We start from the raw sequence: 25,341 nt of genomic DNA, 5'->3' as shown, positions 1-25,341 counted from the left end.
TCATAGTACCCTTGTCAATTCTTCAATTAAGCCTTCCATTCCTGACTTCCAACTCCATGGAAAAAATATCCTTTTTTGTCTTTCATAGCACAGTGTATTTTTCCTTCATAATCATCACAGCTTGTATTTATACATCTATTTTGACAATTAAATGATTAATGGTTTGTCTTCAATATTGTACTATAACCCCATGAAGTCAATGTTCATGTAAGTGTTTGCTAGGCATTTGATTCCCAGTGCCTAGCACATAGTAATTACCTCAGGAAATATTTATTAAATGCAGGAATGTCTGAATATGTATCAGGTACCTGCTGTGCTTAGTGCTATGTGGAGAAGTCAGTGATGCTACCCTTCAGGGCTCTATAATCTATTGGGGGGAGAATTCTATATAATAAAAGGGTAATATGCAAATAGACCAAATGGCAGAACAACCGAACAACCAATCAAAGCGTAATGTGCTAATGATATGCTAAGGCTTCTCAACGGCTTGCTATGACATGCACTGACCACCAGGTGGGAGATGCTCTGACCAGTAGGTTAGCTTGCTGCTGGGGTCTAGCTGATTGGGACTGAGCAAGATGGGCCGGACACGCCCTGGAGCCCTCCCCTTGTCCTTCCCTGGCCTGATCGTGCACCGGTGGGGTCCCTCAGCCTGGCCTGAACCATCTCGCAATCTGGGACCCCTCGGGGGATGTCAGAGAGCCGGTTTCAGCCTGATCCCACAGGCCACTCACCTTGAGAGGGTGCCAGACACAGGGCTCATGGCTGGTGAGTGCTGCTGCGGCAGCGTGAGCCTCTCCCATTCGGGACTGATTGGGCACAGCAGGCACAGTGGGGCCGGGATGAGTGGGAGCGGCAGGTAGGAGCTGCAGGCAGCATTGGACTGTGGGTTTCAACCCAATCCCTGCAGGCCACCCAGAGGGACGCCGCCTGTGCATGAATTCGTGCACTGGGCCTCTAGTGAGACAATAACACAAAGATTATAAAGAAACAGCACAGGTAACAGATACTATTGTGTAAAATCCATAGATATTAAGAGAAGAGAGATCCATCTGATTCCAAGATCAAGACCAGACAGGATTTCAGCAACTAAATATGTACTAGTAGAAAGAGATATTCTAAATAATAGGAATCACATTAAGTAAAGAGTTGAATTGTTCAAATTGGCTTCAGGTTAAGATATATGAATGTATGAGAGAGAATGGTAGAAAGATAGGTTAGGGCCTGAAGTTGGAGGTCTTTGAATGAGAGAATAAAAGATGAAAAGCTTAGATGCTCTTAAGCTTCCTTAAACAAGCAAAAATGATTATATATTAAGTAGTAAAATTAAATACATCAACTAATTGCTTATACTTGGTCTATATATGATTCATATTAAAGTTGTTTTCCTGTTAATAAAATATCCTTAATAAGGACTGTGAAGACTTGCAAAAAGGAAACAGTTTCAGTTTTAGTGAAAACTGTGCAACTGAACATTAATTTTGATAAGAAAGTATGGTATTTGAAAAATATTGTATATGAATTCTTAAGTATATAATAGCATCAAGCTCCATGATAATAGTAGGCAGTCTTTGTTTATTAAACATGTTATTAAAATAACTTTAGACTGTTTTAAAAATTAAAATATGGATTGCAGAATAATTTTATATAATATTTAGAGATTATTTTATCTTTACTAAAGGAATATTTAGTAAACATTTGCTTGTGAGCTGTCTTGAATCACTTTGAGAAAAACCATTAGTCCAGCCGTTTTACCATGTTCTGCATACAACACTAAAAGTTACAAAATTGTGAAACCATTAAAATGTTGTTTTGTTTAATGTGCCACTGCATTTGAAAGGTTGTTATCTCATATTACCATATATCAGTACTTGAAAATTGAGTAGTTTTAAGCAATTTGATAGTGTGCTTATGGGTTACCTCTCGTCAGCCTTGATACAGTATATCACTGGATATATCGTAAGTGCTTTTTGTGAATATTCTGATGTAGTATGTCATACTAAAAACTTAATTTTTATCTAGTCAAACCTATCTATCTTTTTCTTCACTGTTTCTGTCTTTGATACAGAACCCAGATTTCTCTAGTTCCTTTTTTAGTTTTTAACATTGGATCTCATCTGCTATGTAGCACTGTCTCCTCGTTTCAGAGCTGATATACTCTGCTTCCTTAGTTTGTTTTCTTTTGGTGATTTAATAGGAAAGGGGAGTTTTTATCCAGATAAAATTTACTCTGGTTTAAAATGAAGAACCAGAAACAGACTGTAGGAAGGCTGAATTGTTTTGCAAACTGGAACAATTGACATTATCACCGCCAATCAAGGTTATTGTGTTTTGTTTTGTTTTTTTAGTCTCTGTCTTAAAGACAGGGTTGTTATTAGAAAAAAATATAGATCTGAGGAGAAGAGTAGAAATGGTAATGATAAGTATAATAGGGCTTGGCCTTCCAGGATGCCTTCTGGAGACCACAGGGCACAGTGATTGGTTTCCTACTGCGTGTACCAGTCTGCACACTCTACATCATATACACTTTCTCTGACAGAAATTCTGTTTATAGCCTCTGAGCTCTGCCAGTCAGCAGGGTGAGGGAGTCTTTTCAAAGGTAGTTAAATGCACACTGCCTTAAACTTAGTAGGTGCTTAATAAATAGTTGCTGAATGGAATGCTAGAAACATTCTTCCCTGGCCTGGGTCTTTTATGACAAGCACTATGATAAAATGATGTCAGAAGGAAATTTTTTCCACTAAATTTTCAGTTTAATAGTATTTTCAAAATGTTATATAACTCATAATTCACTTGTAATTTTTTTCAATTTTATTCTTTAAATTGACAGAATAAATTAGACTTTTCGGGTGTTATCAGTTGTAGGAGTTTCAACACACGTATAATTTATGTAACCAAAACCACAATCAGGATACAAAATAATTTCATCACCCCCCAAAAAAGAAAATCTCTTTCCTGCTGCTTTATAGTCACTGCCTCTTCATATTCCCAATCCCTGGCAACTACTGATCTGTTTTCAGCTGCTATCGTTTTGCCTTTTTCAGCATGTAATATAAATGGAATCATTCAGTATAACCTCTTTCACATTGGTCATTTTCTCTTAGCATAATACCCTTGAGATCTATCCAAGTTGTTGCTTGTATCAGTAGTTCTTTTTTTATTGCTGGGTAGTATTCTGTGGTATGGATGCCCCAAAGTTTGTTATTTTTCACATTATTTCTCACATGTTAAAGCAGATATTGCTTGTTTTATTGGAATTTTGAATTGTCTAGTGACATAGATGGTTTTGAAGAAAACTTTTTCTTATTTTTTTGGTTGAACAAAATGTAAAACTAAGTATAGTAAAAAGCAGAACAAAGAGTAAATTCACTTTTACTCACTAAGTAAGAGTGATGGCTAACTCTTCTCTGAATGAAGTCAAGAATTTGTATGGCTATATTTTCCCAGAACTATAAGGCAATTGTTAAAGAAAATTTTAACTACATAGTCTCATTTTTCTATAATACTTCAGGAATTATATTTATTAAATATTCTGGGTATCTGTTAAGTAGCCTGTACATTTACATAGGTTGGCCAGTTTCCCAATAGTTAGAATTCAGTAAAATTCACTTACTGAAATGCAGTATAATATAATTTTATCAGTTTCAGATGCTTTAGGAACTATCACAGATCTTAAATATGAATTGTCTTTTGCTAGATTACTTAGGATTATATACTATCCTATATGTAGGAGAAAAGAATGGTTATATGTATGAGTTTCTGGCTATTTGTATTATAGAAAATACTTTTATTATCTATAGTAGATGTCACAGTTAATACTGAATGCTACCTGACACAGACATCCAGGACACTCCTCCCCCCCAAAAAAGGCTTATAAATTAAAAAAATTAAGATATTTGAATTTTAATCTTGTGACAGGAAGAGTCATTGAAGTTTTTGAATTGAGGAGTGGCTTGATCAAAGAGTGTTTTTAGAGATGTGACAGTGATAGATGGTAGACTAATGCCAGGGGGAGCAACTAGGCATCAGGGCAGACTGTACAGCCTGAGTAAGGTGATGACAGTGAGATCCAAAATGAAAGGACAAAGCAAGAGCTATTTTGAATGAAGAAATTACATTCTCACTAACTGACAAGATAAGATATTCACCCAAGAAGGTTGTGAGACTGGAATAATAGTGGTAGAAATAGAGGAATAAGTTTCTTAGGGAGAATGAAATTGGAAATGAGGCAGTTGAATATGGTGTTATTGGTCATTGATGATCTGAACAAAAAACTGTACACAAAACGAGGGGACTGAAAACTAACTTAAAAGTAAATATTTTGCCTTGAAATTTTCAGGATATCAGATTGATGCATGTTTGTTTTAATTTTCTAACCTTCTCTTGTAGAAGGGACACAGGTCCTTACAAATCTTCATATGTTGATCTTTATTCTTCACCGTAAATAGTGAGTGGCAACTGAACTCTAACCAATGAATTTATTTTTATTTTTTGCTATACGCATCAGAGTGTTATATTTTTAGATAAGAGCATGTGTTATGTAGAAAATGATGTAAAAGTAAAATTTCCTGGACTATCAGTAGACATCCTCTAACACCCACTTTTAAAGTGGGTTTTTAAGATTTTTAACAGTAGATGTAATAATTCCATTTCTATTTTCACCTTATATTGGATTTATTTATTATGTTTCACCATTCTTCTATAATATCATTGATTTACTGAAAATTTGTGCATCCTTAGGATATCTCTAATGTCACCATTTTTAAAATGTTTCATTTTTGGAACCTCTTTCTAGATCTATGATTTTATGTTCATTCTTCTTCATTGCAGATGGTGAAAAGCAGTATAATTTACTGAAAAAGACTAACATGTTGTAGTAATGATTTCAAGCCTTCTTTTCAACTCTCTTAAGCCATGGTCTTAGATAAAGTAGTATATAGTTTATTTAATGTTTCAATTGACAAGTACACAATTTTCTTCATGGTAAATTTGTGAGGTTTATGGATCAAAATTCATTTTCTATATGTTTTCTTAAGAACAGTAGGTAGGAATTTGTAATTGGGGGTTATAAATTTTACTTAGAGTTATTTAGAACATATCAACAAAATAGGGTAAAATTTCGTGGAACCTAAGGGAATAATTCATTCAACATTAAAGCTTAAAAATCTTAGGAAAATGGAATAGGTAATAACATTTTTTAAAATTCTGGTATATATTTGTTCTCATTTTATCTGTTACAGTGTTGAAGACTAGTCATATGATCACTAAAGAATATCTTATCCTTAAAAATGGGATAGCTCTACTTTAAATAAAATAGTGTATTAGTGAGCGAGAAGGGTTTTAGCTATTATGTGTGTATGTTGCATAGATCTTAGAGTTATGAGATTTAGGCCTTTAGTCCTATTTTATTATGTATTTATTTTTGTGATTTTTTTTGTAGATGACTCTTTCTATACCATATTTGCTCTATACCTAAGTTTGAAATATTGGTTTTGACCTTTCAGTCAAAACAGCAACTCTCAAATATTATAAGGTCTTTGATTATTTCTAATTCAGGTGAGAAAGCTATATAAAAGCACTTTATAGTTTATAACTACATATATTGACATAAAGTGACATTATTATAATTTCATTATAATACCCCATCTGTATGTTTACCATATATTTTACATTTTTAATATAGGAGCCAAGATACATCCTATATTATGGAGTAATATACTTCAATAACTAAATTAGGTACCAGTTAATGAGATCGAGGACAAGCCTCTCTTCTTTATTTCTACACTGCCACTTGTAACTGACTTGTTTGGTAAACTTAATAATGATGCTTAGCATTGGCACTGTAGGCCATCCTTTATCATTGCTTTCCGTAGAGGAAGCATAAGAAAAATGAACTCAATAACATTCAATCATATTCTTCTGCAATGTATCAAGACATTAATGCCTCAAAATGCCATATACCAAATATTTTGCCCACACTACTTTTAGATTTAGCTCCTATGTAAAATGTTCCTTTATGGCTCTGACCAGGTTATATAGCATAAAAATAAATGTTTAATGTTTTCAGTTTACACTTATTAAACACCACTCTGTGTCAGCCACTGTGCTAAGCCCCAGATTCTCCAAATTCAGAAGATGTAGTGTCCAGCTTCAAGGAATTTCCAGGCTATTTATTGGACACACAGACATGGGAACAAGGAGTTATAATATAATATGGGCATTGTTGTAATGGAGATCTTTGAAGTTGGAGATTCAGAAGTGAGAGTTCTGGAATGAGTCTGTACAGGAAGGCTAGGTCGAGATCAGGAAGAGCTATGACCAGTATATAAGGGAGTTGAGATTTTATTTTGTCATAAGTACAAGGAAACATTGAAAAATTTTGAAATAGTGAATGACATCAGAATTTTTAAGTTGGGAAAAATGAATTGGATATCATAACTAGCAGCAGTAAAACCATAAAACTGCTTTAATCCAGATGAGAAAAATGCATGGCTTGATTTAGGAAGATGGCTCTAGAGAATGAGAGGAAAGTACATATGTAAAATATATTTCAGAAGAACAATTTAGGACATGGAGATTGGATGGATGCAGGGATATAAGGAAGGTAGATAAATCTAAGATGGCTCCCATATATTTGGGTTTTATACTGGGATAGATGGTGCTGCCGTTCATTGAGACAGTGATTGCAGCAAGGTCTGAAATGGAAGTACAGGCTCTTAATTGGTAGTTGAAGACATAGGCAGGGATGAGATTGTTCAGTTAGAATGTAAAGAGTGAGAAGTAAGGAGGCCAGAATGGGGTCCATGGAAAGAAGAGCAACATTTTTAGGACAATTGGAGAAAGTATCCTGAAAGAGGACTGAGAAGGAATGGACAAAGAGGCAAGAGAACTTGGAGAGAGCAATGTACACATACTATCGGAAAATGAAAGAAAGAGAAGATAGTATAGACAGGCTGCGGGGTAACTCAGGTTACATTAAGAAAGCTTGATAATATAGTAACTACATGTGTTGCCTTGGTACTAGACCCTATCAGAACCAGTTGGCTTTTAGAACTAAGTTTTTCCTGTCTCAGTGGCTACTTAATGTTATGGGACTTGACTTCCCTTTGCACATTTGTACTAACCTCATCTCTGCTTTCTCTAATTGGTTATAATTTCTGCTTTGTTGTAATTCCAGCTGGGTTGTAGCCCATTATGGTCTCTCATCTCTTTACTTGATATAATCAAGACCTTTTCGTTTTTGTGAATTGCCTCATTTTCTTGGTGTTCCTTATTTTAAAATCTAGAGAGAAGTAATATGCTTAGGCTAGTTCATCAGTTGTATGAAGACATTTTATAGGTTATTGAAGCTAACCGATTCTATAGCCTAGCCAAACACTTATGAAGTGCCCTAAATAATCTTGAAAATGTATCCACTGTGGATTTCAACTCTTGGATTTGTGTAAAATTCAAATGCCAGTGGATTAAGAAGTGCATTGAAGTTGAGGAAATAATGGTAAGGGGTTTAATGGGAATAACAGACTACTGGACAACTCAAGATTAAGGAAATCAAAGAAAGGTGTTTATTGTTGGCTGCTCTTGTCCCATCTGGGGTGCCATTTATGCCGGGGTTCATGTCCCAGCATCAAGAAGGATTCAGGAATCTGGAAAAGGTGCTGTGCGTAGATGACATAGAAATCCAGAGACTAATAAAGAGTCCGGAGATGAGATATAATTTTTAAAGGCATTGGGGGTCAGAGGACCTTCAGCTAAAGGAACTGAAGAGTGCCTCCTTGTCTAGGACCCTTGCTTTTATTAACACAGTTTGTCCTAAGGCAAGGTGGAGATAATACACTTCAATGGGTAAGGTATCAAAGGGTACAGAGTCCATTGTCAGAATGGGGGAATAGCCTACGGCTGTTCAGGTGTTTGGCCAGTAGGAGGCAATAACATGTAGATTAAGATACCCTTTAACTGCCTGGCAGCCACAATCAGTTTCCTATTCAGGTTTGGGGAAATGCCTTTAGCCATTTCCAACAGGTGACTATATGTGTGACTCAACCCTGTTGAGTCCCCAAGTTTCATCACCCTTTTGACGAAACTCTTAAAATTATGACATGCTGGAATTGGTCTACGGCAGGTGTTGTTTTTGTTTTATTTTGTTTTTTAAGATGCCAGCAGTTTGAACTGAGTCAATGAATAGGAAAGGGTTAAAATAAAGAGAGCATTTAATTTTTTAAATTGTTGAAGTAGTGTTAAGGTGGCAGTAGATGGAATTCCAGAGCACGGCGAGATCGATTAGCCTTGTATAGGAAGAAAGATACCTCTCCTCTGCAGTGGGATTAAAGAAGGAAGGAGGAATGGGATGCAGATAACTTTGGAAATAGGGGAGCCTGCCTGTTAGCACACTTTATTAAATAGTCAACAAAGAGAACTGAGAAGAGGGGTAAGGAATTCCTAATTGCGGATGAAAATCCAAATAGGAATTTAACCATTTGGCATATGATGAAGTGATTTTTTCCCACTGCAGCACATATATAGATTGAGGAAAGGTGGATTACTGAACTAGTCCAGAGTTGAAATAGACTGGACTTGTGGCTTGGTAGGACTTAATGCTTATTTTATTTTCCTATTTGTTTGGTTCAACTGATTTTTTTTATTCTGGTCTACCATATTTTTCTTTGCAGGTCTTGATGACTGTTTGCAACAGTATATTAAGAACTTCGAGAGGGAGAAGATCAGTGGGGACCAGCTGCTGCGCATTACACATCAGGAGCTAGAAGACCTGGGGGTCAGCCGCATTGGCCATCAGGAGCTGATCTTGGAAGCAGTTGACCTTCTGTGTGCACTGGTAAGGACATAAACTGGTGGGAAGGGAAGCTTAATTTTTGTCATTTTCTTTCCTTTTAAACTTCTTTTTTATTTCTTTTTTCTTTCTTTCTTCTTTTCTTCTGTTTTTAAAACTAATTTAAGTACTAGTAGAAAGTATTCAAACAACTGGATGTAGTATTTTCCTCCTTCTTTAAATTTGGTATATTATACAGTGCCAAATTGCAAATTAAAGAGGTTTAGCCTTGGTCCAATACCTCAGTTGGTTAGAGCATTGTCCCAATATGCAAAGACTGCAGGTTCGATCTCCAGTCAGGACACATACAAGAATCTACCAATGAATGCATAAATAAGTGAAACAATAAATGGATCTCTCTTTCCCTTTTCTCCCTCCCTCCATCTCTCTCCTTGCACACTTTCTCTCTAAAACCAGTAAATAAAAATTTTAAAACTCCACAATTAACAAAAAGGAGAGTTACAACTCAGCTAGTGACATTACGTTCAGCTACTTGAAAAAATTAAGTTAAAGCTCACCAAAGGAGTTTTCATAGCATTTAGGATATGCAATTGTATATAATCAGTTATAAAATCCATTCACTTCTAAAAGTTTTGATTTAGGCTCACAAATATTAATTAATCCTATTTTCGAAAATTATTCTTCAAACAATAGACTTATTTACATGTTCTTTATGTATGCATCCATGAAAATGGAATATTGTATCTTGTATGGTTACTTTTTGTATGTTAAAAGAGCAATACCTAATTAGATAAGATAAAGCAATGTCAAAATAATCCTGCAAAATTCTGTTAGTACATTAGATATTCTGAGAGGAACATAGATTTTTTTCCATGTTAGATAAGATGTCAGTAACCTGATTGGTTTTAAATTCTTCCACATATTTGTGAGGGGGTAGAACTACAATGAAAAAGAACATGTCTTATAATAATCTGGGATTGAAATTTGGCTACATAAATTACTGACATTTGTGAGGAGATAATTTCACCATAGCCTTAGTTATTTTATTTAAAACAGAGATAATAACAACTACCTTTTGATGCTGTCGTAAAAAGCAAATGAGATAGTGTTTGTATAGTGCCTAATTCAGCACCTGACACACAGTAGGCATTCAGTAAATAGTAAGTATTATTAAGATGATGATGTTTAATAAGAAATGAGTGGATAATTAAACATAATTTTAAAATCAATTAATACACTCAGCAGTGTGTGTGTGTGTGTGTGTGTGTGTGTGTGTGAGAGAGAGAGAGAGAGAGAGAGAGAGAGAGAGAGAGAGAGAGAGATGTAAAATCTAGTTTCTGTTCTCTCAAAAAGCCTAGAGAGTGACATAGAAATAATTAATCACATTACTATAATATAATTACTAAAATAAAGTATGTGCTAAATATTATGGGGGCCCTGAAGTGAAAATAACTAGCTTGCCTAAAATAGATGGGTTTATATTGTAAAAGAGATAATATTTCTGAAACCTCATAGAATATGAATGAGCATGTGTTTGGTAGATTGAGGAGCAGAGGGAATGGTATTTCAAGTAGATGACATGTACACATGCACACAGAATAAAGAGCTTGCCTGGTGTGTTTGAAAAATGGTAAGCTATTTGGGATGAAAAAAATAGGTGGGAAACAGTAGCGGAAATTAGGCATGAAAAGATAGAGCCATAATGAACAAAATAGACTGATGAACAAAATAGATCCAGAGACATAGAAGCATGGAACAGACTGATGAATCTCAGAGGGAAGGTGGGGGAGGGTGAGTGGGTGGGAAGAGATCAACCGAAGAACTTGTATGCATATATGCATCACCCATGGACACAGACAATAGGGTGGTGAAGGCCTGGGAGAGGTGGGAGCTGGCTAAAATGGGTCAGTGGGGTGGGGGATATGTAATACTTTCAACAATAAAGATTTAATAAAAAATAAAGTGTGTGTGTGGGGGGGGGGATAGGGCCAGACAGTAAACCTTAACATCATAATAAGAGATCTGTACTTCTTAATGTGTGCATTGGAGAACCATGCAAGAATAATCAAATAATTGTATTTAAAAGGTAACTGATGGTAATGAAAATGATGGAATAGAGTGGGCATAAACTAAAGATGGGAGAATAATTAGGTAATGTTTAAAATAATCTATTCAAGCTATAAGTAGGGCTTGAACCAAGGATGGATGTGCAATAGGAATAGAGAAGAGCTGGTGAATATGAGGGGTAAGATTAAGAAAGGAGTTGAGAAAGATTCCATCTTTTCTAGCTGCAGAGATAGAGTCGATGATTTTGTAATAATGGATATAGGCAATGGCAGCAAGAATAGTTTTAGGTGGGAATATAAATCAAGTTTTGAATTTGTTGAATTTGAGACATCTGGGTTATCAGAAAGAGATACTCTTCAGAGATGAACATATGAGTTTGAAGTTGAAAAGTAACTGAATATACAAATTTTGGAGTCTCAAGAATATAGGGATTGAATCCATAGACAAAGGAGAGGGCCTCTAGAATATAAAAGACAAAGGACACAGCTCCACACTCAGCACTCGGGCTGCGTAGGAACAAGAGGAAGTTGCAGAGAAGGCTTATGGAGTGGCCAGAGAAGCATAAAAACAACCACAAAAGAGTTGTCACAGAAGCAATAGAGAATGCTATTTTCATTAAAGAATATCAATAATGTCATCAAATTTCACAAAAAGTGAATAGGATAAGCAAGGGGAAAAAAAGAGCAGACTGAAAGAAGTTTCTAAAGAAGAGTAGAGTCTGAAACCATTTTCATTGAATAGCAACTCCCACTTACATATTTCAGTCTTACCTTAATTGTCATCTCCTCAAAGAGATATTTCCTGATCACTCCTCCACCCATGTCTAGTCTAAAATTAACCCTCCAATGTTACTCTCTTTCTTAACCATCATGTCATATGTTAATTATATATGTATATGTGTGTTTATGATTTTAATATCTGTTTCTTCATTAGACTGTAAGCTATGTGGGGAAAGTGACTGTTTATTGAACACCTAGCATGTAGCACAAATGCCAGGGAAGAGTGGGTGCTGAATAAATATTTTTTGAATGTATCGATGAAAGAGTCTTGACACATTTTTTACGTAATTGCTTGGCAATCTTATTTCCCTATTCCTGAGATAAGATAAATTAATTTAGACCAGAACACACATGTACACTCTGTCCCTTGTATGAATCAGATCACAAAATCATCTATGAAATAAACGAATACTTGGAGTAAGGTAAGGATCCACAGTGCTTTTGCATGCTGGTCTCCAAATCTGTGTCAGAGTGGCCATGAAAGTGCAATAGAGTGGTTTGGAAATGAGCATCTAATCCAGCAGTCTCCTAATTGCCACATCTTCTATAACAGCAGTAGTTGGGTGTGTCAGAGTTTGAAGTCCAGGGTGTATGTCTTAGAAGTAGAGCTCCGTATAGATGAGCCACTCGAGTACTAGGCTCGTACCCTGCCCGTTTAAAGAAGGAAGATAGATTATTGCAGTGTTACCTACAGAGAGTCTCTAGACCTTTAGGCTTTAGAGTTTGGCTTCCGAACAAGCTCTGCTGACCTTAACTTACTTAAAAGGATGACATCAGAGACATATGTCCAGACCATTTTGCTATGTGAGCTCTGGAGCTATGGTAAATCCCTTCAAATTCTAAGTTTTAATCCCTTTACAGTTGTGGGTTTAAGCACCATAGTATTGCATCATTTTCTTGGGAAAACTTCATTATGTAGTTGACCTGTTCTGGAAGTTAACACAGAAACACACACACACACACACACATGAGTATCCAGCAATAAATTTCTCACATTCCCCAGAGAGGTCAAATATTAAACTTCCTTTTCACTGCTTCTTTTTTTACTTTATTGATTAAGGTATTACATATGTGTCCTTATCCCCCCATTGCCCCCCACCCCCTGACTCATACCCTCATCCCCCTGTTGTCTGTGTCCATTGGTTAGTCCTATATGCATGCATACAAGTCCTTTGGTTGATCTTACCCCCACCCTCCCCTACCTTCCCTCTGAGGTTTGACGGTCTGATCCATGCTTCTCTGTCTCTGGATCTGTTTTTGTTCGTCAGTTTATGTTGTTCATTATCATTGCTTCTTAATGGTTATATATCAGCAAGTTAGAAGTGCAGATATCTTCGAGTTTATGCAACAGATGTTTCCCAGTGAATATAAAGCAAATTACTGAGCAATGAATTCTGATTTACTTCTACATGCCATTATGAAATTAGGAGGTGAGATCCCACATCAACAAGCTGAGGTGACTAGACCAGAAATTCTGCTATTGTGAATGAGGAACTGTCTTGTCTTTTTGAAATTAATGACTCTGCTGGCTTTTGTACTTTTTCTTACATCAACTGTACTTATTTCTTCTTTCAACACCTATATATTCATGTTCAAACAGTGCTACGGTGGGGGATACAATGACGTAAAAGGCATAATCTGTGCTCTTAAGATGTCTGCCATCTAGTAAAGAAAACGATAGTCATTGAAAAATAATATAGATTCAAAGACAATCCCAGGGGAGTGCAGAAGAAAATTATGAACACTGCTAGGGGATCCAGGAAGTGTAGATGGGCTTTGCATTGAGACTTTCAGGATGAGAAGGTGTTCACCAGACAAAAAAATGTTGGGGGAAATTTACCTAGGCAGAAGACTATGGAGTGTTCATAGAGAAATGAGAATTTTTATTTGGCTGGTGCACAGTGGAAAGTGATGGGAAGAAAGGCAACTTATACTTTGTATGACATGATAATTCTTTGCTTAGATTTTTGGTTCTCCAATATGCTTTCTGTCAGTGCTTAGCACATAGAGGATGTTAAATTAATGTTATCTTACTGAATGAAATTCTCTGCCTTTCTCCAGGGAACTGTCTTTTTTTTCTTGCTTACATACCCTCTGACTGATGTATCTGTTCTAGTATAAGAAGACAGAGTAATTAACAAATTTATTTGCTTCTTTTAAGCTTTGGCATATTTTCATCTGCCTTGTCTTAAAATTATTCCTGATGGGAATAAATGTTTGGCAGCTAATGTTTATGTATCCATGCAGTATATATTTATTAAGCACCAACTATAGTGTTTGTACCATCTTATTCTAGAAAGAATTAAGCTGTTCATGGTTTGGAGGTCTATTAACTCTTCCAAGCTGTTATGCTTTTATTTAATACTAGAGGCCCATTGCACGAAGAGATTCGTGCAATAGGCCTTCCCTTCGCCTGGCTGCCAGCACCGGTTTTCCTCCGGCACCTGGGACCCAGGCCTTCGCCCCAGACGGAGCCTTCAGTCTTTGCGGCTCCAGACGGAGCCTTCAGTCTTCACGGGTCCAGATGGAGCCTTCAGTCTTCACGGCTCCAGACAGAGCCTTCAGTCTTTGCTCCACCACTTCGCCCCTACATATGCAAATTAACTGCCATCTTTGTTGGGTTAATTTGCATACTCCTGATTGGCTGGTGAGTGTAGTGGAGGGATGGTCAATTTACATGTTTGTCTATTATTAGGTAAGATGCTTAATAGTAAAGCATAAATTATTTATATATAATGTATTCAGCTATTTTTATAGCTGAATATATAGCCCTTAATTTATGTTCTGACACCTTTTATTTGGAAGTGTAGTGAATCATTTATGACAGGATAAAAATAGTTTGCATTTAATTCTTTGTGTACTTTTCATATAATAGGTAGGCATTTTGCAGGAAATTCTTGATGTCTGCAATAGCTAGGATTTGTTTCTTTGCAACATAATTGCTTGGTTCATTCATCTCAAAATAATTTCTAAAAAACTTCATTAAAGCAAACTATTTAGGACTCACTCATTTTTAAAGCAAAGCATTATGAAACCTAAATACCTGTTACATGCTACATTCAAATGAGGATCTATGAATAAAATAGTATTGACATTGTAAAATATGTGGTACCAGTATTGAATATTTTTAGTTGAGTGTTTAGTAAGACTTTGCCACTAAAATGTTAAGTGTGTTCCCTTATTCCTTTCTTCCCTGTGGTTTTGCATGCATATAATTGAAAGAGAAGAGCAGTACGAACTTATTAGCACTAGTTCCTTAAGACTAAACAGGCTATGTTGAATCAATCCAGAGTTGCAAAAGATTCCTGGCAGACATCTTATTGGCCAAGTATATGAACAAATAGGTAGCATAGGAAAAGAAAATAGCTGAATACATTTTATGTTCAAACTTTTTTTATGTTGTCTTTTCTATATCAATAGTAATGCCTAGTTTTTCCATGCATATCCAGTGATAAGCCAATCTGTAATGAATAAACTTGTATTTTTATAAAGTTGAGGTAGTACATACCTCTGGTCAAAAGCAAATAATTGCTTTATTTACCTGACACTTCTTTACATGGCAGGCAAGGGAGTGTAATTTACTGGTAACTTAGTGGGTCACAACACACTATCCCCTTTCATGAAAGAAATAGCAGGAAGATATTTGTGTTGACAGTAATTGTTTTTGAGCTACTTAGATTTGAGAATTTTGCTGACAAAAATTAACCTGAAAGGTTAGTTAGTCCATCCCTTTTCTTAATATAGTACCACATAGATGCTTTTGTATACAGATAAGATTCTAACCTATTTTTATAACCCTTCTAGAATTGAAAAAAATGCTTTTGAATTATTATTTTAACCAGTTATATTTGTTAACTAGGATCAGTTTTAAGTATTTCCCTCTCAGTTTTCTAATAATCTTTTATCTCTTGCCTTTACATTCTTCTATCCTCCTCATTTTTCACGTTTTCTCCATGTAGGATATTTTTTTCAGTAGGTTTCCAAGTTTGGAGGCCTTCTCAGGGTATCTTCCCAGGTTTTGTCCAGAGGACTTTTCTATTCCCTAATTCCTGAATTGTATTAAAAATAATATTGTCTTAAATGTAGAAGGTTCCAAAGTACTTTTACTTTGCCTTCAGATTTTTATTATTGAGATGCTTATATAGATAGATATAATTTAAATTAATTTTTTATGGAAGCTAATGGCTATAGAGTTAAGCCATTACCAGGTTGATTGATTAGACTCTAATCAATTCCTCTAATAAACTATTATAATTTGAGCTCATCTAAAAATTGTTATAATTTGTTTATAAATAAAAAGTTTCGCATTAAAATCATTGGTATGCAAAAATGCAAAAATTGTTATATATCAGGGAAAATGCTTTAACACATGCAAACATCTGAAAATATTTTGAAGGACTTCAGAAATATTTAGATTTAGTTATTATAACTGCAAATTGTTCTATCTAGTCATTAGAGCAGTGATGGCGAACCTATGACATGCGTGTCAGGGGTGACACGCGAACTCATTTTTTTGGTTGATTTTTCTTTGTTAAATGGCATTTAAATATATAAAATAAATATCAGAAATATAAATCTTTGTTTTACTATGGTTTCAAATATCAAAAAATTTCTATATGTGACACGGCACCAGAATTAAGTTAGGGTTTTTCAAAATGCAGACACGCCAAGCTCAAAAGGTTCGCCATCACTGCATTAGAGAGTACCTTTTATAAACTTATACAAAGATTTCCTCTTAATATAGTGACAATCTGCATGAAATCTTTCAAAGTTTTCATAGATAATCCATGCTCAGATGCAATTGAATTTGAAAAGAATGTTGTTTTATTTGTGCAAGCCAAACTTTTTAACTTGAGAGAGAGAATATTGCTATTTAAATTAAGCAGCGAAAATTTAATATTCTATGATTAAAAAAACAAATCCATGGCTCCAAAAAAGATGTTCTTTTCATAAAAATGTAAATTCTCAGTAAAAAACAATCAGACTTTTATCACTATTAAATCTTTAGTGTTAACATATTTAATATAATGAAGTATTTAATGTTTATGCATCCAAACCTTCTCTAGTCCCTCCTTTTATCTCCTCTAAATTTGCTTTTCTTAAATTACTATGTAAAAATAAACCTAAATTTCATATTGAATAGATATTTCCAGTGGTTGTTGATTTAATAATATAGCTAAACTCATGTGCCATTTGCTTCCCTTTTTTACTCCTTCAGTATTTTATCTTCCATTTTGTATCATTTGTTATCATCAGGCATCCTGATGACTTATCCCATTCTGAACTCTGTCTACTCTAAGCTCTGAGGTCTTTAAGCAAACAAAGAAATCTTGGGTTTTATATTTTCTGTAAAGTGATAATACTTTTAATTCTACATGGGACAGTAATGTATGTTTTGCTGAGTAGTTCAATCATCGTCATCCTTTGATCAAGTTAGCCAGCCTATCTTAGAGATGTTTTACAACTCGCAATTAGCTGCTTTAAAATTTAATTGTAACTAAAATCTTTCCCTAAAGTTTATTTGAGGGGATCTTATAATATTTTCCTAATGAATACTGTAGAAAAGCTTGTTTGCATTATTTCTTGTAACCTCTTTCTGTATTAATTTGTAGATAAAATATTTAGGGTAAAATAATAAACATTACTAGAAGTTTAAAAGTGAGACCAAGGAAACGAAAACAAATACACTTACCAAAAAGTCACTATGATTGCCTTAGATGTGTTTCACATTTCACTGTGAGCTAATGTAACCATGGTAAAAGTAAATATAAGTTTAATAATTTATATTATAAAAAGGAGAAAGTGCATTGGTTCCCCTTAGGAAGCAGAGTTTTTCCTGGTACCATATTATAATAGAAACTTCTTATTTGAAACATTATAGAGAGAACACAGGAAAAAAAAAAGTATTCTGTGATCTATTTCTTGTTTCTTTTTATTGTCGGGTTGTGCTTACTTTGCTGACTTTGAGGGCAGAATTTTTCTTAGTACCTACAGTCACAATATGCACATGCTGTTAGAATATATACTCAAAAATAATTGTTGACAATAATGAATTTCACAATTAAATGAACTTATGTTTGGGTTTAAAAAACACTTCTGGATCCTTATAACCTTTCTGTCTTGGGTGGTATAGTTCCAAGATATAATGCCCTCATCTATCCATGTTCATATTAGTACTTTACAGATTTTATTGTAATTTATCTGACATTTCCCCAAATCCTCACTTGACTGGATCCATTAGACCAGGAATCCTAGCTTATCCATTTGTAACTTAATTTTTTTTTTTATTTCAGAGAGAGGAAGGGAGAGGGAGAGATAGAAACATCAATGATGAGAAAGAATCATTGATCAGCTGCCTCCTACATACCCCCTACTGGGGATCAAGCCCGGAACCCGGGCATTGTGCCCTGAACAGAAATCGAACCAAAGACCTCTTGGTTCATAGGTCAGTACTCAACCACTGAGTAACACCGGCCAGGCTCATTTGTTACTTTTAAGACAAGTTGCATGGCTTGTACATAGTAAAGTGCTCAGTAAATATTTTAATGAATGAATAAAATATTGACTTTAAGTATATTTGTTCTCTTTCTTTTATAATTCAGAATTATGGCTTGGAAACAGAAAATCTAAAAACCCTTTCTCACAAATTGAATGCATCTGCCAAAAATCTACAGAATTTTATAACAGGGAGGAGAAGGAGTGGCCATTATGATGGAAGAACCAGCCGAAAATTGCCAAATGACTTTCTGACTTCAGTTGTGGATCTGATTGGAGCAGCCAAGAGCCTGCTTGCCTGGCTGGACAGGTAAAATATCTTCCAAATGTTTCAGAAGTAATTTTCCTTGAACACCAGTTTGATTATGATATTATTTCATGTTTTCTTGTGAAAGGATTGGACAGGTAGAGACACACACATAAAAAATACATGCAAATACACACATAGCAATCTATGAAGTTAGACAGTGGTGTTTTATGTTTGCCTCATAGAAAGAGGAAATGTGACAAAAACCTGAAGGAAATTATTTAAAATCATCTATTTGGCTTCCATTGCTGCAAAATTTCTCAAATGTTTACTTTGTGTTATATCATACCACGGTGATCAATGAAATCAAATGTCATTTAACATTTTGACCATAAAAATGAAATATATACTGGGGGAGGGGGACAACCTTGTGATAACTTTAAAATCTTCAACTGAGACTTTTTTGTAAATTGAAAAAAGAAAACTGGAGTTTATATTTTGAAGATCTTTCACAGAAAAGTTTAGCTCAAGGCTAACTTGCCTATAATGATGATGTTTTTAACAGTTTAAGTTTTTAAAGGAAAGATGAGAAGGGGGAAAAAAGAAAGAAATGATTTGCCAAGCTAAGGCATTTGGACTTAATGCTGAAGGCAGTAGCTAACAGTTTAAGTTTTTAAAGGAAAGATGAGAAGGGGGAAAAAGAAAGAAATGATTTGCCAAGCTAAGGCATTTGGACTTAATGCTGAAGGCAGTAGCGGCCTATTTAGGGTCATTGTTGTGTTCTGATTTGTAAATTTTGAAGACTACTTGGGATATAGTGTTGAGAAAGATTAGAGAAGAATAAGGCTAAAAGAAGTGAAACCAGTTAAGAGGCTATTTTAGAAACTAATCATGCTGCTGCTACTATCAGTGGTTCTGATATTAATACTTCCAGCCACACACATTTAATACAGTAACAATAGGAGGGTTGTCTTTATTTTACGGATAGGAAAACTAGCACTTACAGAGGTTAAGTTCAAAACCAAATGACAATTAAGCATTGGAGCCAGGATTCAGTCCAGGTATCTGACTGCAGAATTGATTCTCTCCACTGCTCTTTATTGATACTTTTAATTAATTAGAGAGGAGCAGTGAGGATGGAAGAATGTTGGAGATATTTATGCAGATAAATAAGACTTGGTAACAAGTAAGATCTAGAAACTAAGGAAAAAGGAGATATATTAAATAAAGGGTATCTGACTTGGCTGAACCAACGGATGGTAGTGCCATTATCGAAAGAGGAGGAACAGCTTATGGTGGAAGACAAATGTTGAGTGTCAACAGGCATTATAAATTGTGATGGCTGGAGAATATTCAAGTAATAAGGTCTGTAGAGTATTGCTGCTCATAAAAGATATATGGTTGATAGAAATTTTGGGATCATCAAAGTCATAGATATATTAATACTAGAGGCCCGGTGCACAAAAATTTGTGCACTCGGGGGGAAGGGGGGAGGTCCCTCAGCCCAGCCTGTGCCCTCTCACAGTCTGGGACCACTCGTGAGATAATGCCCTCTTGGCTTAGGCCTGCTCCAGGGTGGCAGAGGGCAGGCCCAATCCCTAGGTGCAGCCCCTGGTCTGGCTCAGAGCAGGGCTGATTGGGGAGTTGGGGTGCCACCCTCTCATGCACAGAGCAGGGCGGATCGGGAGGTTGCGATGCCACCCTCAGTCACACTCAAGGTAGGGCCGATTGGGGGGTTGGGGCACCGCCCCCTGTCACACTCAAGGCAAGGTCGATGGGCAGGTTGCAGCGCCACCTCCTGTCATGCACAGAGCAGGGCCAATCAGGGGGGTTGGTGCTCCGTACCCTGTCACGCACAGAGCAGGGTCGATCAGGGGGTTGGGGAGCTACCCCCCCGTCACGCACAGAGCAGGGCCCATTAGGGGGTTGGGGAGCTCCCCCCTGTCACACACAGAGCAGGGCTGATCAGGGGGTTGGGGCGCCTTCCCCTGTCACGAACAGAGCAGGGCGCATAGGGAGGTTGTGGCCCCGCCCCCTGTCACACACAGAGCCGCAGGGCGATCAGGGGGTTGAGGCGCCACACCCTGTCACGCTGATCCCGGTGCCGGGAGGCCTCGCGGCTCCGCTGATCCCAGTGCTGGGAGGCATATTACCTTTTACTATATAGGATAGAGGCCTGGTGCATGGGTGGGGCTGTCTGGTTTGCCCTGAAGGGTGTCCTGGATCAGGGTGGGGGTTCCCACTGGGGTGCCTGGCCAGTCTGGGTGAGGGGATGATGGCTGTTTGCAGCTGGTCACACACCCTTCAGGGTGGGGGTCCCCACTGGGGTGCCTGGACAGTCTGGGTGAGGGGCTGAGGGCTGTTTTCAGGCCAACTGAAGCTCCCAACCGCTCCTTTTTTTCTTTTCTTTTTTTTTATTCTGGGCCAGCTTTAGCTCTGAGGCTCCAGCTCTTAGGCCTCCGCTGCTGAAAGAAGGTATCTGGTTTGTTTCGGTTCTATAATTGAAACTCTGTATCAACTCCAGCTCTGAGATCCCGGGCTCGCTGAAAGCAGGTTTCTGGGGTTTTGTTTAGCTTCTATATTTGTTACTATGTTTCTTAAACTGCAGGCCCAGAGGCCCGCAAGGCAGGCGGGGAATGTTGGAGTCCTCCATCATTGAAGCAAGCAAGCCTCATGTTAGTTTCAAGCTGCCTGGCTGCCGGCCGCCATCTTGGATGGCAGTTAATTTGCATATCGCCCTGATTAGCCATTGGGAAGAGTAGCGGATGTACGCCAATTACCATCTTTCTCTTTTATTAGATAGGATGGTAGTGTAAGGAGAATTACAGAATTCTCTGCTCTATTTATTTTCCATAACACGCAAACCCTTCTAACACACTACATAATTTTCTCATGTAGTATTCTTAATATTTTTGTCTGACTAGTCTTTATCCGACGTGTGCTTGAAAACAGCAAGGATTTTCAGCTGTTTTGTTCAGTGATATCTCAATTATCTAGAATAGTCCCTAACTTGTAGTGGGTACTAAAGAAATACATTTGAGTGGCTGAAGAGAACTTGGATGAGGAATGAGCTCTGTGGACCACAACAACTAAAGAATTATTAGAAGTTTAGCTATGGAGGGAAAAATAACAAGGCATAACTAGAGAGGAAGGAGATAATTAGTTGAGAGTGGTTTCATGGAAGCAAAGGCAGTAAAGAGTTTGTTGTCTTTCTATTGAGATTTTGGTGTTGCTTTATTTTTCAACTTCATTTAGATAAAATTGACATAACATTGTGCAAGTTTAAGGTGTACAATGTGATGATTTGATACATATTTGTATTGCAAAATGATTACTATATTAAGGTTCATTAAAATGTTCATCACCTCACATAATTACCTTTTTTGTGCAAGGGGAGAATATTTAAGATTGGAGTAAAGAGATGTAGGAGCAAAAGGAAGTGGTCAGTAGGGTCAAATGCTGCTGTGAGATTAGGTAGGTTAAGGACTAAAAATGTGTTGTAGATTATGGAATCAGGATATATGTGACCTTACCAGCACCAGTTTAGTGTTTTTACTTAGAACTCATGAAAAGTGGAATACATGAATTGGTTGTGAGTTAAAGGTAAGCGATAACTCCTCTTTGAAGAAATGTTTCTGTGAAATGCTTTGATATTCAGAATAGTTTAGTATCATGTTAACATCCCTTTGCATAGATTCTTAATATTTTATTGGTGATGGAAAAGAGAAAAGACAAATGATAAGTGCTGATTCTATTTTGGAAGCTTGACTTTGCTTCCTCCTCTTGCCATGAATTGTATGAATATCTTAAGTGCTCCTTGGCCAGTATACATTTCAGAAGGTCCCCAAATCAATTTAAATGTAATAGGATTGTATCTTCAACTGTGCCAGGTGAAATGTTTATTTAGGCTATTTGTTTTCTGCTGGGGTCCAACCCCAGCAGGTCCAGGGGTCCCCAAAGGTGTGGACGGAGTCAGCAAAGAAGGAATTAAACAGAGACAGCGTTCAGTTGATCAGCAGCCTACCCAGGATCTCTAGCCAAGTTCTGGTCAGGATCTCCAGCGAAGTTCTGTCTAGGATCTCCAGCCAAGTTCTGTGTCTAGGTTCTCTAGCCAGGTTCTCCAGCCAGGTTCTATCCAGGTTCTCCTGCCATGTTCTCTCGCTAGGTTCTCCAGCCAGGTTCAGTCACCAGGTTCTAGTCAGGTTCTCTTGCCATGTTCTATCCAGGTTCTGTAGCCAGGTTCTGTCTCTAGGTTCTTCAGCCAGATTCTCTTGCTAGGTTCTGTCTCTAGGTTCTGTGGCCAGTTTCTGTCCAGGATCTTTTGCCATGTTCTCTCGCTAGGTTCTGTCTCTAGGTTCTGTCTCCAGTTTCTGTCCAGGATCTTTTGCCATGTTCTCTCCAGCAAAGTTCTTCTGTCTCTAGGTTCTGTGTAGGTTCTGTGTCTAGGTTCTGTGTCCTGTTGTCTTGTTACATCTGTATTTATACCAGTTGATTCCAATCCTATCAATCTCTATTACAAAGGTTAGGGCGTTTCTTATCTCCATTCCAGGGAGTAAAGATTATGTAGCTTAAGCATGATTGTTCGTAGTTAAAGTGATTAATTACCCGCCTGGCACTTAGTTAAGGGGTTTTATTCCCTCCCTAACTTCAGGGGAAAATCCCTACCTGGGGAAACAACCTTTCTCAGAGTGGTGACCTTGGTTAAAACACATAGTGCCAAGAAGGTGAGCAAACATATTAAGAACAGTATGCCATATATGCCAGGTCCCTTGAAACAGCAAGGATGGACCGGCTCCCGGCAGTTTTCCTGACACGTAGCCCAGACTTTATTAGCTATTGTTAGTGTGTTTGTATTTAACTTATATTTTATTCCTTTCAAAGAAAAACATACTTTAGGTAGCAAACAAGCAAGACAACACTCCATGTGCCCTCTTGTGTCATTGTGTTCTACAAATTACAAAAAAAAAAACAAAAAACAAAAAACAACCACAAAACATGAATCAATGTTAGAAAAGCCAAAAGAGCGGTGTTCTCCAAGACCATTATTGTGAATCCCTGCTGAAATACATCTTGCAGTAGTTTAAAGAGCAGGTAACTGATAAAGAGTTGAGATAGTCAGCTCTGCCTCAAGCCTTGGGTAACCTTAAACTTAACCCGTTTTTATTTTATTTTCAGAATAAGGATATAAGACCTATAGAATTTGAAGGTCTCTTCTCAGCTCTAATATTCTATAACTCATGGGCCTTGTTCACAAAAGCCACATGAAGAATATATATAACTTATTTCCATTTATGTAATCTCAAAGGATAAACACTAACAAAACTTATTAGTGACTTATAGAATCATGATTTAAGTCCCTAACTCTTCTCTAAATAAATTTAGTTAATATTTTTGTTTGGTTAATTTTAAGTTCTAGAACAGAGCTAATCTATATTTATGCTTTCTTTATATAAGGTTAAGAATATGTCTTGTCTTGTTTTATTTTTGTTTGCTTCTGAATAACTTAGAACTTACATAGTTAATTATAAAAGTTCCATAGAAATAATGTTGATCAAAAGTTCTTAATATTTTCATTTGTCAGTATAGATTTGCTTTACTTTTGAGGGTTTAAAATGGCCACTGCAATCAAATATTGCTAAACATTGGGTCTTTAACTTTAGTTTATTCCTTTGCTTTATAATATATAATTCTGCCAGTTTAAATATGGTTATTTTGTTGTAAAACAAGTTGCTTAATTTTTTAAAGCAATACATTTTTGGCATTAAAGTTTTTGTTACATTTTGGGAAGAATTTTCATGCACAGCAATATGATTGGATTTAATTGCAATTTTTATTTGATGTCACTTGAAGGGGGAGAAAGGAAAAGAAAAATAAGCAAAAATCTTTAACTCTGGAGACTGAACTAGATACTTTACATATGTCAACTCATTGAAGTCCCACAAAGTAGGTATTATTATCCCCATTATATATATATGAGACATTAAATAATTTGCCTAAAGTCATTCATCTAGTATGAAAATTATATTTTAAATCTATTTTTATTTGATACCAAAGCCCTTCTTATTTCTTCTTCATTTTCCTTTGTCATGCTACATCTCCTTTTGAAAGCTGACTAATTCTTAAGGATTTTGAGGAAGTGATCCTTAGTAATGAAGCATATATATGCATTTATTTGCACTTTAGTATTTCTCTTCAAATTCTAAAAAATACCATTTTTCTATTTTTGTCCTTCATAATTCAAATTGCTATACAGAATTTTATTTATTGAAAGTTTATTTCTCATTCTACTTTGAAGGCATCAATGAGATATCTTTTGATATTGAAAAACTTGAATGTTTAAGGGTTAAGAGGTGGGATGCTAGGAAAAAATGTTTATAATTCATAAAAAATCCAATTCCAGTGGAACTTCCATTCAAATAAGATTTATTTTCAAAAACAAGCTCCTTAACGTTTCTTTAAAAAAATAAAATCTAAGTCTAACGAAAAGTTTTTCTCACATTTTAAATATTGACTTGAATGAAATAGCAGACTTTCCCAGAGGAAAAGCCTCAAAGTTGAATCACAGGTGGTAGCTTTACTATTTATTTTCAATGCATAGTTTACTTGTCTATTTTTAACCTACATTCTGCTCTTATTCACACTTTATCTTTCTTGCTGTTTTATATGGCTGTGCCAAATCAGTCTATACTTGGAGGTTTACAGATCACTGCATGTATCACAGTGTACAATAACATCACTAAAAATGTTCAAAAGTATTATTTATAGAAGTTTATTTTGCTATGTATGTGACAGTTTGTTTTTTCCTCTTATTTTTAGCATAAATCCTAATTCTTATTGATTATGAAATTTCTTTCAAGCCCATTCTATTTTGAAGGGATCCATGAGATATGTTTTTATATCACTGAAAACCTTTAAAGTGTTTAAGGCATAAGAGTTAGGGTGTTTAAAAATTGGTCAGGTCTACAATT

General features: G+C 36.2%; 1 protein-coding gene across 5 annotated transcripts in view; it reads left to right on the top strand.

Annotated features, from left to right (window-relative positions):
• CNKSR2 (connector enhancer of kinase suppressor of Ras 2) overlaps positions 1-25,341 on the top strand; it is a 253,350-nt gene that overhangs the window by 37,299 nt on the left and 190,710 nt on the right. For all 5 annotated transcript variants that reach the window (XM_036305515.1, XM_036305518.1, XM_036305517.1 and 2 more), the window contains exons 2-3: positions 8,667-8,830; positions 18,234-18,436. In XM_036305515.1, the coding sequence (XP_036161408.1) occupies positions 8,667-8,830; positions 18,234-18,436 (367 nt within the window). The remainder of the gene's footprint in view (positions 1-8,666; positions 8,831-18,233; positions 18,437-25,341) is intronic.

This window comes from Myotis myotis, unplaced genomic scaffold (genome assembly GCF_014108235.1).
Source record: "Myotis myotis isolate mMyoMyo1 unplaced genomic scaffold, mMyoMyo1.p scaffold_m19_p_4, whole genome shotgun sequence".
NCBI classification, from domain to species: domain Eukaryota; kingdom Metazoa; phylum Chordata; class Mammalia; order Chiroptera; family Vespertilionidae; genus Myotis; species Myotis myotis.
The sequence above is the reverse complement of the archived record's forward strand: the minus strand, read 5'-3'. Positions and strand labels throughout refer to the sequence as shown.